The sequence below is a fragment of the Gasterosteus aculeatus genome, chromosome 12, assembly GCF_964276395.1.
Source record: "Gasterosteus aculeatus chromosome 12, fGasAcu3.hap1.1, whole genome shotgun sequence".
Classification (NCBI taxonomy): Eukaryota; Metazoa; Chordata; class Actinopteri; order Perciformes; family Gasterosteidae; genus Gasterosteus; species Gasterosteus aculeatus.
In genome coordinates, this window is record NC_135700.1 from 20,738,645 (window position 1) to 20,755,485 (window position 16,841).

The following is a 16,841-nucleotide window of genomic DNA, read 5'->3' on the forward strand; positions in this document are numbered from 1 at the left end:
TGCCGTTACTCACCAGCTGTTACGCTCCGTTTCTGCCTTTTGTCTCCAGACTCCCATCAAGGCTCGTTGGACACGGAGAGGCAGAGGGAGCGGTGGGAGCACCGGCAGCAAAGAAGACGCAGGAGAATCCGCCAGCGCTCCGTCAGCAAGGAGAAGTGGGTGGAGACGCTGGTGGTGGCCGACCACAAGATGGTGGAGCATCACGGGAGCAAAGCTGTGGAAAGTTACGTCCTGGCCGTCATGAACATCGTAAGCTGCTGCAACATTAACGTTTCCGTGCATCAAAACCACGGGTTCATCAAAAATGTAAAAACCCATTTCACTTCCCGGCCAGCACACAGTCAGCGTACCTTCAGCACGTGGTTGTTTTCTCTATTCTCACTCAACCCGACGCGTGTGTTCCTGTGCCGTAGTTTACGCGCACAACAGCATATTTCCACGGTGACCTAGTGAGCTCGTCGCAGTGCAGCTTGACTCACGGTTGAGATCTGTTCTAAATTGAGGAAGTTAAATAGCTCAAATAGGATCGTGCGAGATCATTTTATTAGTTGAATTAATTGTCCTATTTTTGAGAAAAGAAAGTGTGCTGAAAAGTCATTAATCATTCAAATAAGCAGAAAAGCGAATTGAGTACAGAAATCCTCGTTGACGAAGACAAAAAGAAGGGGATCCGCACTAACAACCACGTTATTCCATGTCAGATGATGAACAGAAAGCAGGAATGAATGTGACGGTTTGGACAACATTTTAGTTTTGTACCAGGATTAAATAATCTTTTTGGGAACCGCAGTCCCAATAATGGAAATAACCTGTTGAATCTCGTTTGGATTAAATTGTATCAGGCGACACAATGGCTGGATTACAGTCCTCTCCTTTAGCCTCTCACTATCAACGCCATTACTGACACCTGGTTCGGCGTTAAGCAATCTGACTCCTCGTCCGTCACGGATAAGCGCAGAAGAGGTGTCTCTCCAAAAATAGAGCCAGTCTGGTCTCAACGCAGCTACAAAAAGAAGCATCAGAGTATCGGGAGAGGGGATTCGCTGACGGAGGAGCCTGCGGATCAACGGGCTTAACGCACAATAACACACACAGGAAGTGGCCATCATCCCTCACATCCTCTGCCGCAAGACTCCAGCTTTGAACTCTTAAAGCTCTGAATGAATCGGTTTCGTGAAAACAATCTCGCACTGGATCAAGCGACGCAACCTTCTCTCAACCTCCAAACAGCAAAGCTATAGCTTCGTGTTCCTCGGCCACCGGCGCGCTCCGTTGTCTCCCCACTGACGCCGTCTTGTTGTTGCTGTGCACCGTTGGCACCGTGTGCTTAACACGCATGTAAGAGCCGGGACGATCAACCTCCGCAAGAAAAGCCCTTCCACAAAAATAGCTCCCGACTTCCTTTCACAGGGTTATTATCTGTACGCTTTAAATAGCTGCAGCTCTATTTTCGTTCAGCAGATAAACCATGGAGAAATAATAGACAAATTCATGTTGATTCAGCAATGAGATGTGTGTGACTGGGCCACGGGAGACGAAACATTTCGATGTTTATCTCTTTTATGTGAGTCAATGCTGCTCCGTCTGCAGGGCGTCGCTCGGACAGAATACATTCTCACCCGACAAAAAGAACACCGGCTAAAAACTGTGGGTTGTTATTTGCAGACTAAGGTGCTCTCTCCTTCCGCGCTGCATCTGTGGCCGTTTCTCAAATGCATATTTGAGCTCCTCAAACTTAAGCACCATGTCAGCAGACACCGTGAAAGAGTTTTGATTCTTGCATTGAATGAGGCGTTTATTGTGTTGAAATCTTAGTATTATAGTATATTACAATATACCTGTAACATTGCTACTGTAATAATGATATTTCTCTAGCGTGGACTAAATCCGTCACGGTGAAAATCCTAAATGTGTGTTGGAGTTTGAGTTTAAGGTTCTTCCTGTCCATGCATTCCTGCGGTGTTTACATTTGCAGATCTCGCATCTGACAAACATCTCCTGCAGTGTACAACGAGGTCTTTTTAAGGTGCGATGTTGATGTCCCTCTATTGACTTGACGTGTGCGGCGAGCAGGCTGTTGCCGTGTTTACGCGCGAGTTACTTTCACCTCTGACCGTTTCCCCCCCCCCCCCGTTGTCACTTCTAATTCCACCGTTCCGTGACCGTGATCCCGTTCTCTCCGGTTATTAAACCCTCGCTGCCTCCGGCCCTTAAACGAGCGGAGCTGTGACGCGCCGCCTCGCCTCAAGACCTCGAGCCGCGGTCAAAACAAAGATTTTAGGTGCAATTCCTCAGTGTGAAAACCATCCGAGTAAAGCGTCCACTCCAGGGTTAAGAGGGGGGACTGAAAGGTTATTTGCAGAACGCGTTGGCATTTGCTTTTGGATGCTCAACACTTGGTAAGAACAAGTGAAATTGAATACAGCAAAGCGCTGAAAATGATGTGCAGCTAATTATCCGACAATAATAATACATGACAAAATAATTGCAGAATGAAGTGTCTCATTAGGATTACGTGACGCTGGTGTCAGGCTGGGGAGGAATCATGTGAGGTACCAATGCTTGATGCGGTTTTGTTATTCTTTTCAGGTGGCCGGTCTGTTCCGAGACGCCAGTATTGGGAACGCAATCAACATTGTTGTTGTTCGGCTCATCCTACTGGAGCAGGAGGAGGTTAAAACGTGTTTGTTTTTTGATGAAATGAAATGTACAAAAAACTAGAAAATTAAAAAGAACTACAGGGAGCAGGATTAATCCCTTAAAGGCATTCTGAGCAGAATGTGAATTAGTGCACTATTAACCCGACAACATGCCTAGCAGCGCTTTGACTTTCTATCATCGATTTATCCACAATACCAGCAGGTATTTTAGGAATATACACACGGGCCTTTGTTTGCCAAATCATATTAATATTAGAGTCAACTAAGGTTATTCTAGCTGAAATATGTTCTGCTTTTACATCGTTTGCAGCATTTCTACTTATCAGATAGAAAGTAAATGTTTCCTGATATTGTGTGTATCTTTAGTTATCCTGATAAATCATGTTCCCAAATTCACAAATACAATACAGCACGTACTGTATGACGGACTGTTATTAAAGCCGCATTGAAGGCCGGAAAGCTTGGATGAAACACAGCATTTTCCGTCAAAGGGAGATTGAATGTTTCCCTTCGCTGTGCGCCGTAAACATCCCATTGAATAGAAACTTAAGGCACGTGAGCTGCTAGTGGAATGTGTTTTAGCCGATGCTCTCCCCCCCCACCCCGACGTGTGGACAACAGGAGGACTTAAAGATTACACACCACGCTGACAACAGCCTGAACAGCTTCTGCAAGTGGCAGAAGAAGCTCAACATGAAAGGAGAGGAACAGCCGCTGCACCACGACGTGGCAGTTCTGCTCACCAGGTCAATAAAAACCCAATTTATCCGTCCGCACATAATCACTTCGCCAAGGGAGTCCGGAGTCATTGATTTACCGATTGAAGGGGTTCTAGTTAGATGTAGTTAACAGTGCAGGTGACCGAGTCAAACCCCAAATGACTCAATAAATAAACGGTGTAATACATTCAGTCATGCATGTAGTTTACAGCAATGCTCTTGTATCCTTTAAACCATTTTAAAAAGCATCACGGTTTGAATTGCCAAGCGTAGTGAAGGACGAGATATAACAACTTTAATAAACGCCATTTTCTTCTTCCAAAGGACGGGATGTTTGTCAATAAGGTACCAGAGTATATTCAAAGTATAAGAGTACTATTAGCGCTTGTTTGTAGAAAGTATGCACGGGAGAGATCCGTTTAAAGGAAAGATGAGTTTATTAATGTATATATGATACATATAATGCATGTTTGTTTACTGGCTGGCCTCCTGTCATTTTGCAGGAGAGAAGGAAAAAACCTGTAGTGTCCGTTCTGTGTCTCGCATGTTTCCCTCTGAATCGAGCATAATGTGACCACCCTTTTCCCAGGAAGGACATCTGTGCGGCGGTGAACGCGCCGTGTGCGACGCTGGGTCTGTCCCACGTGGCCGGGATGTGTCAGTCGCATCGCAGCTGCAGCATCAGCGAGGACACCGGCCTCCCGTTGGCCTTCACCGTCGCTCACGAGCTGGGACACAAGTAAGGTTTCACTGTGTTTAAGTTTATTCAGCGTATTTAATTACACTCAGTTCCATTCAAATATATGTATATTATTAGTATAGTTAGCTGAGAACACTTCTTAGCCTCCCTTTATACAACCATCTATGACGTCTGTGTGGGAAGACAGGCAGATGCCATTTTTGGACTTTTTATGTGGCTGTCAAAGTGAGAAAAATACTGAAATAAAAGGTCAGCAATCTTCAAAACAATCTGAGACAATTATAAGGGTTGGTTCATACAGTGACGATTGGGACACATTCATTCGTGGTCTCTTGTCTATTCGTTACAAACGATGAGACTTTTCTTTGAGCAAAATGTTCCTTTTCTTTCACTGCGGTGATTGTAGAGCCTTGAAGATTTTCCTTTCAGTCAATTATCAACTAAACTATCGGCTTAGATTCATGAACAACCCTGATTCAAAAAATTCTAAAAGTAAATTCGATATAATAATAATAATATGTTCTCTGTATTTTGAGCGTTCACAACTTTTTTTAGGCGATTGATCCATTTATCAATTCTACATTATGGGCCGATTCTCTGCAGACTTACCTCGTCTTCAACCAGTGTCAGCAGTGTGCATTTGATAGTCATTAAAATGACTTGTGTACCATAGGCAGCTCCCCCTGAGTGCGTTTATTCGTCCCAGACATGAGTAGATAATGGATTTGTTTTATTAGTCTGGGGAGAAAAGCAGAATGTCAATCCAACATTTAAGCAAAATATATAGATGTGTTGATGTACAGTGTTCCACTCGATAGACGGATGCATGTATCTGCTGGTTGTGACTTTTACCTTGACGTTCTTGTTTGCTGTTGTGTGCCCGCTCCCTTTTAACCGCCCTCTCTGTGGGGATGTGCTTTTATGTCACAGCTTTGGGATTCAGCATGATGGCAACGGTAATGACTGTGAACCAATTGGGAAACGACCTTTCGTCATGTCTCCACAGCTCCTGTACGGCACCTCCCTGCCCAGGTGGTCCCGCTGCAGTCGCCAGTACATCACCCGCTTCCTCGAGTGAGTGCCGCGCATTCTGTGCATCAACAGTTAATAAATAAATTATCATAAGTTAATAAATGCACACCGTGTTGCGGTGTTAGGGCTTTCTTTTATTTAGTACCCCCGGGCAGGGTTGATTATCCCTCTTCTGATCAACATCCTTCACAGTTCTTTATTCTCACTGATGGATGACATTTGACCAGGTCGCACAAAATAAATTGTTATGCGAGGTAACTTGAAGCTGTAACGTGACTCATCCGCCTCCAGTCGTGGTGTCTACAAAGCAGCCGCTCTCTCTCCGCATCCTGACCCGAGGGCAGTGTGGCGTTTAACTTGTCTAATAAATACACAGGAAGACACACAGTTCCTGCTGCTGGGTTACTGATGATGAGTACGCGCTCACACACACACACACACACACACGCACACACGCACACACACATCTCTTAAACAGCACCGGGCTGCAGTGAGTTTGTTAAACCCCACGTTTCTCCAGCTCTGCATTTGAGCGCTTTGCTTTCAGTACACTGTCTTTCCTCACAAAAACTGGTGTTGAATATACGGTTTATTGTTACACACGATACTCGGGTCTTCAGCTGCGAGCATCTGGAATTCATCCGGTGGGTGTTTGGCTGCTCGACAGCACGTTGGCTTCTTGACTCCACATATAAAAAAGGAAAAGAAGCCCTTTTTAGTCCGGTGGGAGGTGGATTCTCAAAGGCCGCTGGTTTATGTGTTTGTGTGTCTGGCTTTTGGTAATTAAAAAGGAGACAAGTACTTAAAAGGACAATTATGAAACACAGATTGTATCTGTGCATTAGTAAAGTTTTAATTGGACTGGTTTTAAGTAGTGTTTGGTCGACTAATCAATTGCTTTTCCATTTTGAGCAGTAATTCTCGTTCCCCGCAGGTGATCCCCGAGGCTTTTTACTGACTTTTCTTTTCAAATTAAACTCAAACTGCAAAATCCTCGGCCTCAATGATAACGTTTCACATATATATTTCCTATAATTGCCTACGGAACGGCGTGCAGGAAGGAGCTCCGGGCGGACGTCTGGTCCAACGCAGGACCGTCCCCCCCCCCGTGAGACAGATGTGCTCTAAAGCTGTGATTGTAATCCTGGAGAGAGAAAACGCTCCTCTTGAAACACACTTAGAATACAAAGCATTTTTTTCTTTCCGTGTGGGACACAGCTCAAATATAAAGCCCCCCCCCCCTCCCCTCCCAACTGGCGCGTCCACATCTTTTGATCGCCAGCAAGCCACATCGAGCTTTACTAAAGCTGCAGTAATCGTTTGCGCTCCAGCGTCCCCCACGTTTCCCTCTGTTCTTGTCTCTTTGGTGGACAGCGGGACAAGGCTCCTATTGTGTTTGGCTCCGTCCCCGAGCTTTCGCAGGTTTGCTCCGTAGGTGTCACTCAATGAGGAATGTGAAGGGTCACGATGGGCTGAGTGGTTCAGATGTTATCGCAAAGATTGACCGCTCATAAACAGAGCCCCCCCCCCCCCCCCCCTCTGCGCCCCCCCCCCTCTTTCAATTGATGAAAGCCGCCGGAGGCTAAGCGGCAAAAGACTCTCATGTTCACTTTATTGCTGCTTCGAGGAACAGAGCACGGAGACGCCTCGCACATAACGGCAAATGTTATCGCATCAAATTTCTGAATTGTAATTAATTTCGGGAAGTATTTTGTTTATTGAGATAAACGTTCCAGGAACGCTCAGTTTAACCGGCGGTTGAACCTAATTTGACCTCTGAGCTGCGTTTCGTTCTGGAGGCACTGATGGAGAACATTTTAATTGCTGCTGTTCAACAGGAGGCGTGAGGTCATATCAGATTTGTGCCTACTGTTCTTTATATTATTATTTTATTATTTATTTAACTTATGAGTACAACATTATTTATTGACTAAACTCATTTTCTCACAAGAGTTTTTTTCAATATTAAAGAACATGTATTCTTCACAAAGGACCTGCTGTTTAAAGTTTAAAAATCCTATATTTATTAACTCGATGTCCCGATCTAAAAGATATCAAAATGTGTTTTATCAGCTATACTGAGATATTGAGTCAGAGCGACTCCTGAGCTGCGTGTGTGTGAGAACCGCAGATAAACACAACGCACCATAAAATACAGCAAAGCACAATACGAGGCTACATAATTTATGTGCACTTATTAATCGTCAGCTCAGCAGGTGAGTTGTACACCACTGCAGCAAAATCCCTGCATGCAAAACAGCCAATTAGTCATTTATTTGTGTCATTTGTGCAAAAGATGTACAGATAACGATAAATAAATGAACAGAATACAGTTCATGCAGGTAACACAGGCAACAGGAGGAGTTATTTAAAGGGAAAGGCTAAAAAGACTACGCAGGGGGTTTATTTTATACTTTTTTTCTATTTTGTAAATGAATGAATGCAGCTCAAGTGTTTTAGTTCCTTCTCGTCACTCAGTCGGCCGTTTCTTTCAGTCGCAGCAGCCAGTTGTTTTCAATAAAAGAAGCTCTGATGAAAAGGAAAAAAATCAAAGAATTACAGTGAAGCGTTTGTAGCACGTTGCACAGCAACCTGACCCGACATTGGAATTGATGTATAGACTGTTTTTCTCAGAACTGCATTGATAGGAAACCTGCACTGCAAGCATTAAATGGATGGAAAGTAAGTGACGGGGAGCTCATTCGTGTAACTTTTCAACAAACACTAAGAACCTCCTCACTGAAGGTTGTGGTGAAGAATCACCAATTTGGTAAGAAGGGCCCTTCAGGCATACCACCAATGCCCCCCCCCTCCGCCCACCAAGACCATTACCAACCCTCAGCTAGAATTTAAATCAAATATCTGAACGGAATACTCGTTATCGTGACAGAGTTAAGTGTAATTGCCGATGCTAATGGGAGACACACAACAAACCTTCAAGCGATGTCCTTTGCTGGGCCTTCTTCTCTCTGGGAGTCATTTAAAAAGTGGTAATGATGCGTTTTTTTCCTCCCGTGGCGCGTGTCACAGAAGTCGAAGACCGCGGTGGTCGAACCGTCGTCGTTTTAAAGTAAATTTTAAAAAAAAACAGTCAATTCATAAAGACGACCTGGCTGAAAAGGAATCTAGAGGCTCCCGAGTTGACAAGACATCAATAACAGGGTCCCAACATTTCAACATCACAATATGTTGAAAGTATAAAACGACAACCGAAGAAGCAGATTAGAGACTATTGTTCGTATGGAGTTTTTAAAGGAGGGCAAAAGATTGTTTTAATTAAAGGCATTGCCTGTACTTTAAAGATTACCTTTTATTTTTTATTAAATACACATATTTAAGTTTGAATTAGTTTTTAATCTGCACGTTTCAATTGGACCGATCGCAATCCTCCTTTCGATTGAACTTCATTGCTTCTGCTGAAGCAAACAAGCACCATTGATCTCATGTGTGCAATCATTCATGTGATCGATAGAGCAGAAAACTGCCACTCCGGCCTGTTGCGTCCGCCTGATAAGCGCTGCGTTCGTGTTTAAGGCAGAATCTGCTCACTCAATCTGACCAATTTATTGACTTATGGAAAATCCTTTATTGTGCATCAAATGCTTTTACAGGGAATCCATACGGGAGCGAATTTCAGATTTCAGCCCAGTTAAACAATAATATTCCGGTCAGGTTGCTCAGCTGACAAATCCACGAGTACGACGTTGTAATACCTGTAATGAAAAAGCAGTGTTCGTGCACACGCAGATGACATTATGAAGGGACTTTGGCTTCAGATAATTAATCCTGATTTTATTATTTTTTTTATTTTTTACTTAATTTGTATACATGCAGTGACCTCGCAACCATTTAGAAAGAAGATTAATGAAATAATTTGGTGTAAATTGGTAGTTTGGAACTAGAAAGAAAGTGTTCATTTTGACATCATGTGGAAGAAAGATTGTTTGTAACAAAGAGGCATTTCTAAAGCATTCTCATTCTGTGTTGGTCGTCCCCTGCTAGTCGCGGCTGGGGCTGGTGCCTGGACGACGCGCCGGTCAAAGGGAAGCTGCAGCCGGACTCGGTGCTCCCCGGGGTTCTGTACAGCTCTGCACATCAGTGCCGGCTGCAGTATGGATCCGGCTCCGTGCTGTGCGATGACATGGACGTAAGGCTCAATTATCTCAAAATGAACCCATGCAAAGTATTGTGGGAACAATGGGGCGGCTCCTGTGTTCACATTCTTTCGTTCCTCTGCTTTTCTCTGTCGCCCGTTTTTGTACTCCTCCTATGTGTTGTGTGTACTTGTTGCACTGCACTGTGGGGTCGTCCCCGTCCCACATTTCCTTGCAAAGACTGTTTGCTTTGACCAGTCCTTGTACTTTACAGCTCCCATAGAAACATCTCCCTTTATGCTGTCTGCCTACTGCATTCTTCCCTGATCCTTTTGTGTGTTCAGCACAGCGTCAGCTGTAGAAAACATCTAATTATTGCATCACATTCTTCACAACAACAGCAGCCGTATACATTCTTTCTGATTGATTGAACGTCGTATCTGAATCATTACTACAAAAAGCACATGAACAGTACGTGCTTTGTTATCTAATTAACTGATGTTCAATTAAAGGGGAAATAACTTGGAGCACAACTAATAATAATCAGAATTATTTCTGTCACAAGGCACAAAGTAAGATAAACTGAAGAAGGAATCAAGAGTTACTGGGAAAAGTTCCTAAGTTATCGACTTATTTTATTATTACATAGGAAATCAGGGCACATGGCTGCAGTAAACTCCACGTTACTATCGTTTAATCTTCTGTGTCCACAGCACGGTTTATTTTAAGGGAACATTGCATGAAACTCTCTGCCGTAGTGCACACACATTTGGGTATTTCTGAGAGTTGCCTTAATCAGAAAACATGTGACGAAAAGTCCTTCCAGGTTTGGCTCCTTTTCCTATATCACCTGCAGGCTCATTAGAATGTACCACGCATGCAGCCATATTCCAGTAGAAACACCAAAGAAAAGAATATATTACATTCTGAATGGACCTGCTGTGCACTGTGCTGCACCATGTGGTCATTATCAATACTTGACAAATAGATTCTCATCTTACAATCGTAGAGTGAGTGGACTTAAAGTCACTTCAATGGAGTCCAGAAAAGGCCTTCTCAACAAAGAATTGGTCGTCTAATGAGTTCAAACACCTTCTATAATCCATCAATGAGGAGGAGGAGACTTCAGAAGCTATGCAACCATCTAACGAGGGGGGGGGGGGGGGGTCTGAGGGAGCGCTCTGGAGCCTGAAGGGCGCCGTGTGTGTGTGTTTCTTACCGCCCACTGCCGCGCACTCTGCATTCATCAAGCCTTGATTCATGACAGTCGCTCTGTAGTCGAGCTGGTCGGGGTGAAATGGGTCACATGGGGAAATAAGAGGGACCAGTTGAAATTATGCAAAGCTTAACAAGTCGATGACAAACAAAGTCCAAACTCACTGCGGAAGAATCCACTAGGCAATTTAAGCATTTTGACAAGACACTTTGTGTGTTTCAGTAGATGTATTCCAGATTAGACATAAATCCTGTGAGCCTTTTAAGCTGTCAGGCTCAAAGGTTGGTAGGACTCCTGTGTATTACTGCTGGAGGCTGATCTGAATGATTTATGCGCCGCACATCATGCCTGAACAGCAGGAATGGCAAAATGACAGACTGCAGGAGACCCCCAACCTGCATTTTCCCACCAATCCCTCAAAGTAACCGCATAGTGTTTCTATATATTTATAGGATTGCCGGCAAGCATCTCGCGGGATAGAAAAACAACCGTGGATGCATACAGATTTACAACATGGAATTTCTTCTTGATTTAATATAAAAATCGAATCATCCGTTTTGGCTTACATGAGTTAACATCAGTCTATTTCTAATACTGCGGCCATGCGTCCCTGTAGATCGCAGTCACGCAGCACTTTTTAGCAGGCGACTCAAATGGGAACAATTTGATTTTAAATCTGTCAATTATACGTCACAGCACACAAGCTTATCACTCTCCTAACTTTCATTTCCCCTCGGATTATAATGCAAAACAAAGCCAACACATTTAATAACAAAAGAACGGCACATGTCAGAGATGCCTTCCCATTGAACCCTCTTTCAATTGAAAATAAAATAGAATCCACGAGTGCAGAGTTCCGTCCCTCATTTAATTCTTCCACTCATTCTACACATGAATTATCTATAAGTGAATATGAGTCTTGCCTTTTTAACAAGCTTTACTTTACTGCGCAGAACACAAGCCAGAGTTCAGGAATTGACAACGCTTACTTTAATGAGGATTATGTACATATTAAAAGCTCCTGGCAGCACCTTTGCTGCCCCGTGTCTCTGCTGCAGCTGGAAGAAATTGATCTGCTGGGTTTCGTTTCTTTTCAACATAAAAGTGTGTTGGAAACTCGATGAACCGAAATGGTTCATACGATAAAACGTCACAGAAATAATGAATTTTCTCTCGTACAGAAATGAAACGGAGCAACTTGTCTCTCTGTCCTCGAATCACACAAATGTGAATTCTCAATAAGTCGCTGCTGCTGTTCTGATTATTTTGCTTTGAACATAAAAGTGAAGGTATGAAGGTATGAACGAAAGTATGTTTTTTTTCTTCCCAAAGCTCCCTGGATGGATTCTCAGTCCGTTCGCCTCGTTTTGTGTCCTTGGTAAAAAGGGTTGTTGAAGCTTCTCTAATGCTTTTTGTTTTTTCAGAGACACAGAAGGATTATGATGACGTCACCTGTATCTTTCTTTTGGATGTCATAAGTCAGACAGTTAGAGATCTTTGATGGGGAAATAAGCTAAATATTGCTCACATGTGCATTTTTGTATTTAAAAGGTTTGAATCTTAAAACACAAACAATTGGACCAAATGCAAACTGGAAAGAAAGTTATTATTATTATTATTATATCCTCTATGAGAAACTTCTTCAGCAGCACAGCAGAACGCTCTGTAAATCCATTGTGTTCATACGTTCTTTTGTTTTACACAAGCTAAAGGCGTCGTGGCAGCAAGACTCAAATCCCTCGTTGCTTCCGTAGGACGTGTGCAGCACTCTGTGGTGCACGGTGGGAGCAACCTGCCACTCAAAGCTGGACGGCGCGGTGGACGGGACCAGTTGTGGGGACGACAAGGTGAGGCTTTCATTCCCTGAGCGTGTCGAAGGAATCGGTCGTGCATCGTTAACGTGCTGTCGAGGGGCTTTAGTCTTTCCTATTTGCAGTTTTCAACTGAGAGAACAAGAAACATGATGGCCATCAACGCCTTGGCTGTTATTGTGCACCCTGAACTTTAACCAGACAGCAGCAGAAACACAAACTACCCTGAAATGAAAAAAAACACAAACAATTTGTTTCTCATGAATATCACAGAGAGAAAACGTACCAGAATACAAAGTGCTCTGTCTCTATCTCAGTGGTCAATACGATAACAAGAAGAAGCTTCCCGTGTGTGAGCGAGCTTCTATCAAAAGAAGCTTTTCCGTTTTTCACCAGTGGTGTTTCGGCGGCGAGTGCGTAGCCGTCGGATCGGAGCCCGAGAGCGTCGATGGCGGCTGGGCGGCGTGGAGCGAGTGGTTGGCCTGTTCCAGGACGTGTGGCGTCGGAGTCCGGAGCGCCCACAGACACTGTGAGAACCCGGTGTAAGTTTCACTCTTCCGCCAAAAATACCTTTTTTACACATCCAGTAAATACAGTTTAAACACAGAGCCATTGTAAAAGTTTATTTTGCTTTACTTTGTTTAGTGTCTTTGTAAGAACAAGGAGAGGTGAGGCCTCTTTGGGCTCTACGTGGTCCGATAATGACTGACGTTTTAATGATAAAAGCAGCAACTTAATTCACACGTTTTATCTATCTATAGATTGCTAGTGATAAACACTAGGCATCGTGTATAACACAAACAATAAGGATGATGGTACAAGCAAACACATAGATATCACATAATCTTCATTTAATGAATAAATAGACGGGCATTGAATGAAGCCGCTGATCTTCACTCCCATCACAAATGCTTTGATGATCCAACAGCCCCAAGCACGGAGGGAAGTATTGTTTGGGAGAGAGACGGAGGTACAAGATCTGCAACAACGCGGCGTGTCCTCGCGACCTGCCCACCTTCAGAGACCTCCAGTGCCGCCACTTCAACGCCGTGCCGCACAAGGGCAAGTTCTACGAGTGGGAAGCCGTCATCAACAGAGGTGAGCGGAGCAGACTTCGCCTTGACCCAAGAGACGGCGTTTCGGGGAGAGTTTAAAGCGGCCGCTGCGGTTGTTTTATGACTCTGTTCAGTCAGCCCCTGTGAGCTGCACTGCCGTCCGCTGGATGAAGACTTTTCCGAGAAGCTGCAGGAGGCCGTCGCCGACGGAACGCCGTGCCACGAAGGCAACAAGAGCAGAGACGTGTGCGTGAACGGCGTCTGTAAGGTATCACCGCTGTGAACTACTATTGCACGTATTGTTTGACAACTGTGCGTCTGCCTCGCCGGCCATGCTGCATGTTAAAACGCCGTCTCCGGCTCGTGCATTTGACATTCTGCGCGAGAATGGGCTTGTTGATGGAAAGACATGGTGGCCGTTATCTCACCCGGGGGCCAAAATGCCAGTGATGCCGCTGATGCAGACGTGGTTTTTTGATACTGCGTGGACGGCGATACAGACTTTTGTGCCTGAGACTTCATGACATTTTGTGACATTTATGCTAGGAATCAACATTGATCCCACCTTTTTTACCCGGAAAACAATTTGGATTTTTTTTTTTTTTGAGACGCTCAGTATATCTCAAATTGATCAGACAAATTGAGGCAAAACGGACCGAGGGGAGTAAAATCTACCTGAGCAGGAAGCTGAGCCTCTGACTGTTTCCGTACGAGTTCCTCTGTGCTTTGTCCATCTTGCCCATCAGGCGACGCTGGCTTGTTAGCGCGGGCGTCTCCGCGCGCTGAGAATCCTGACGAATGGTTCCTCGGTTCCTCGGTTCTTCCTCCGGTTATCGCTGCTAGCACAGCCGTGTTTGATCTGTGAGCACCGCTGGCAGCTGTCTGGACCGCAATATTTCATTTCATTATGATCTCGTAGCACTAACCTTTTCCTTATTTTCAATCAAGTATTGCACCTTTAGCTCACAACAATCCTAAAACGGCAAGGGACAATAAAAGAGGGATTACTTCGATTTCCGCTTACATCTCCTGTCTTATCTGGGCAGGTGAGGTGAGGCAGGGTTGTGTTCCGTGCACGAATGAACAGATCACACCAGGCTCATCAAGTCCTTATGACAGAAAATGTGTCTTTTATACTCCCCTACCAGCGGCATCATGCCGGTTATCGCATGTCAGCTTTGTCGTTAGATCGATCTAGATAATGGATTGTCGAGTTCATCTTCATCCGTATGTGTAGAACTTGGGCTGCGACTATGTGATCGACTCCGGTGCCGTCGTGGACCGCTGTGGCGTGTGTCACGGTAACGGATCTACCTGTACAACCGTGAGGAGAACATTCGAGGAGACTGAAGGACTTGGTATGTTTCTTAATAACTTGCGTTTGATGTGAGAAGTCTGGGATCCCCGACGATTATTTAACTGTGTGTCCCTTCTATGCCTCTCAGGCTACGTGGACATCGGACTGATCCCCGAGGCTGCCTGGGAGATCCGCATCGAGGAAGTGGCCGAAGCTGAGAATTTCTTGGCGCTACGAAGCGATAACCCCAACAAGTACTTTCTGAACGGTGGCTGGACGATCCAGTGGAACGGAGAGTACAAGGCAGCCGGGACAGTGTTCACCTACAAGAGGACGGGACATCTGGAGAACCTGACGTCCCCGGGGCCCACTATGGAGCCACTGTGGATTCAGGTCAGACAATCACCTTTTATTTACAACATTAAGATCACAAAGCCGATGCAATGTCCACCAAATGTTTAATAGGCTCAAATGATGAAGGGGTATTCTTTTGCTAGTTGGGTTTGAATCGATTTGACTCTGTCTTGTGTGCTAAAGCTTCTCTTTCAGGAGAGCAATCCAGGGGTGCGCTACGAGTACACAATCAGCCGGAATGCCTCAGAGGACGACAACGGCTCCGCGTCCGTTTTCTTCTGGAAACACGGTTCATGGACTCAATGCAGTGTCACCTGTGGGACAGGTAGGAAAATCCACCGTGGGGTTTTTTATCTGGGTTTGTAGGTAAACTGGTCTTGCCAACTATTTAACATTCCCCATTCAAAAACTACTCGGTATGCAAATCTTGAGAGAAACTATTCACAGAAATATTATTCAATTGCATTTATCCTTTTCCATTACATTTCTATAGAAGTGGTATTTCACGTTTAAGAGTATACAAAGAAAGGCTGACGCTGAACACGTTGGTTACCTTCTGATCTCTCTTAGCTTTATATGCAATTCCATTATTGCATATAAAGCACATGACATTTGATCATTGCACGTACGGCCACTGAGCAGAAAAGGGGACGTGTCAGTTATGGAGACTGAAGAAGCTTTTGAAAGTCAACACTAAACACGTTTTGAACTTGGTGTGAAGCCGATCTGTCAATGTTTATACTCACCGACGTACCGGAGGAGCTGCTGCCGCTGACCTGCGTGATGGGCCTTGAAGATCAATTAGGGGCTCAGTGTGTGTGACGGATAAAGGATTTGAAAGCTTGTCCGTGTGGCTGAACAGTGAACCTTTTGAAACAAGCGTTGCATGAAGAAGATTAAATAGAGCTGCCTCTTGAGTGCAGCGAGTACCGTGTATTCTGTGTCTCTGTCGACCGTGGATTTAGTACTTTAATGACTAATTCAGGGGAAACGACTGTCTCCTTTTTGTTTTTTTTGTTCTCTTTTTAAACAAACTGTATGTAGATATCTTTTAGTCCAACGACCGGGTTGGTGATGTGATCCCCGGCTGCTTTCTGTGCTCATGGGACAATAAACCACAGCCGCTCCTTAATGCTCATTAATGCTCAGGACGGGTCTAATGCAGGAGTTAAATGTCATGTATGTGGCGATCCAAATAGGTGCGTTATTTGAACAGGATTGTGTAACATGATTTTGTGTTGTGGACCGTCAACTCGACACAGTTCCTCTTCCATTAGTGACGGTGGGGGGAGTGGAGGTCGAGTACTTGTGAGGTTGCGTGTGATGTCACGCAGATGTGGACTCGTGTACCTCGTTTCTTTCTCTGTCTGGGATTCAATCCGCCTGCAGCCGTCTTTTCCTTCCAAAGGGTTCATTGCAGTTGCAAATTGAGTCGGGCGGAGGACACACGGAGTTCAGCGGTGTCACTCTGGCTGATGGGGCGTAATTAGTTGTGATGGAAAAGGGTTTTACTGGAGGAGCCGAGTCCTTTCGTGCACGGCTTTGTGCAACTCGCAATATTGTGGGTGTGAAAAGATAAAACGTCATGTTATTAATAATAGTCGGCTAAGATCGATTTGAGCGCCTTGTCCCATATTGTCTCCCGTGTCACTGGCGTTCCAGGTGTTCAGAGGCAGATTGTTCACTGTGTGGAAAAGACAACTGGGATAGTGGAGGAGCACTTCTGTGACCCCGGGACCCGACCCGACGATAACCAAACCATCTGTAGCAAGGAGCCGTGTCCGGCCATGTGAGTGTTTATCCGCAGGACGTTGTTAACAAAATGACATCTGCAGAAACGCACACTCCGCTATACAACATGTGTTATTTAACCAGCAGGAGCTTTGTAGTGTGCATTGGAGAA

At 44.7% G+C, this 16,841-nt stretch overlaps 1 protein-coding gene across 1 annotated transcript in view; it reads left to right on the forward strand.

Annotated features, from left to right (window-relative positions):
• The window catches only part of adamts7 (a disintegrin-like and metallopeptidase (reprolysin type) with thrombospondin type 1 motif, 7), a 37,976-nt gene that overhangs the window by 6,233 nt on the left and 14,902 nt on the right, over positions 1 to 16,841 (forward strand). The window contains exons 4-17 of the mRNA XM_040197078.2: positions 50 to 249; positions 2,590 to 2,673; positions 3,282 to 3,406; positions 3,969 to 4,118; positions 5,010 to 5,153; positions 9,114 to 9,258; positions 12,176 to 12,268; positions 12,629 to 12,774; positions 13,161 to 13,330; positions 13,422 to 13,555; positions 14,525 to 14,645; positions 14,733 to 14,977; positions 15,122 to 15,263; positions 16,601 to 16,727. Of these exons, the coding sequence (XP_040053012.2) occupies positions 50 to 249; positions 2,590 to 2,673; positions 3,282 to 3,406; positions 3,969 to 4,118; positions 5,010 to 5,153; positions 9,114 to 9,258; positions 12,176 to 12,268; positions 12,629 to 12,774; positions 13,161 to 13,330; positions 13,422 to 13,555; positions 14,525 to 14,645; positions 14,733 to 14,977; positions 15,122 to 15,263; positions 16,601 to 16,727 (2,026 nt within the window). The remainder of the gene's footprint in view (positions 1 to 49; positions 250 to 2,589; positions 2,674 to 3,281; positions 3,407 to 3,968; positions 4,119 to 5,009; positions 5,154 to 9,113; positions 9,259 to 12,175; positions 12,269 to 12,628; positions 12,775 to 13,160; positions 13,331 to 13,421; positions 13,556 to 14,524; positions 14,646 to 14,732; positions 14,978 to 15,121; positions 15,264 to 16,600; positions 16,728 to 16,841) is intronic.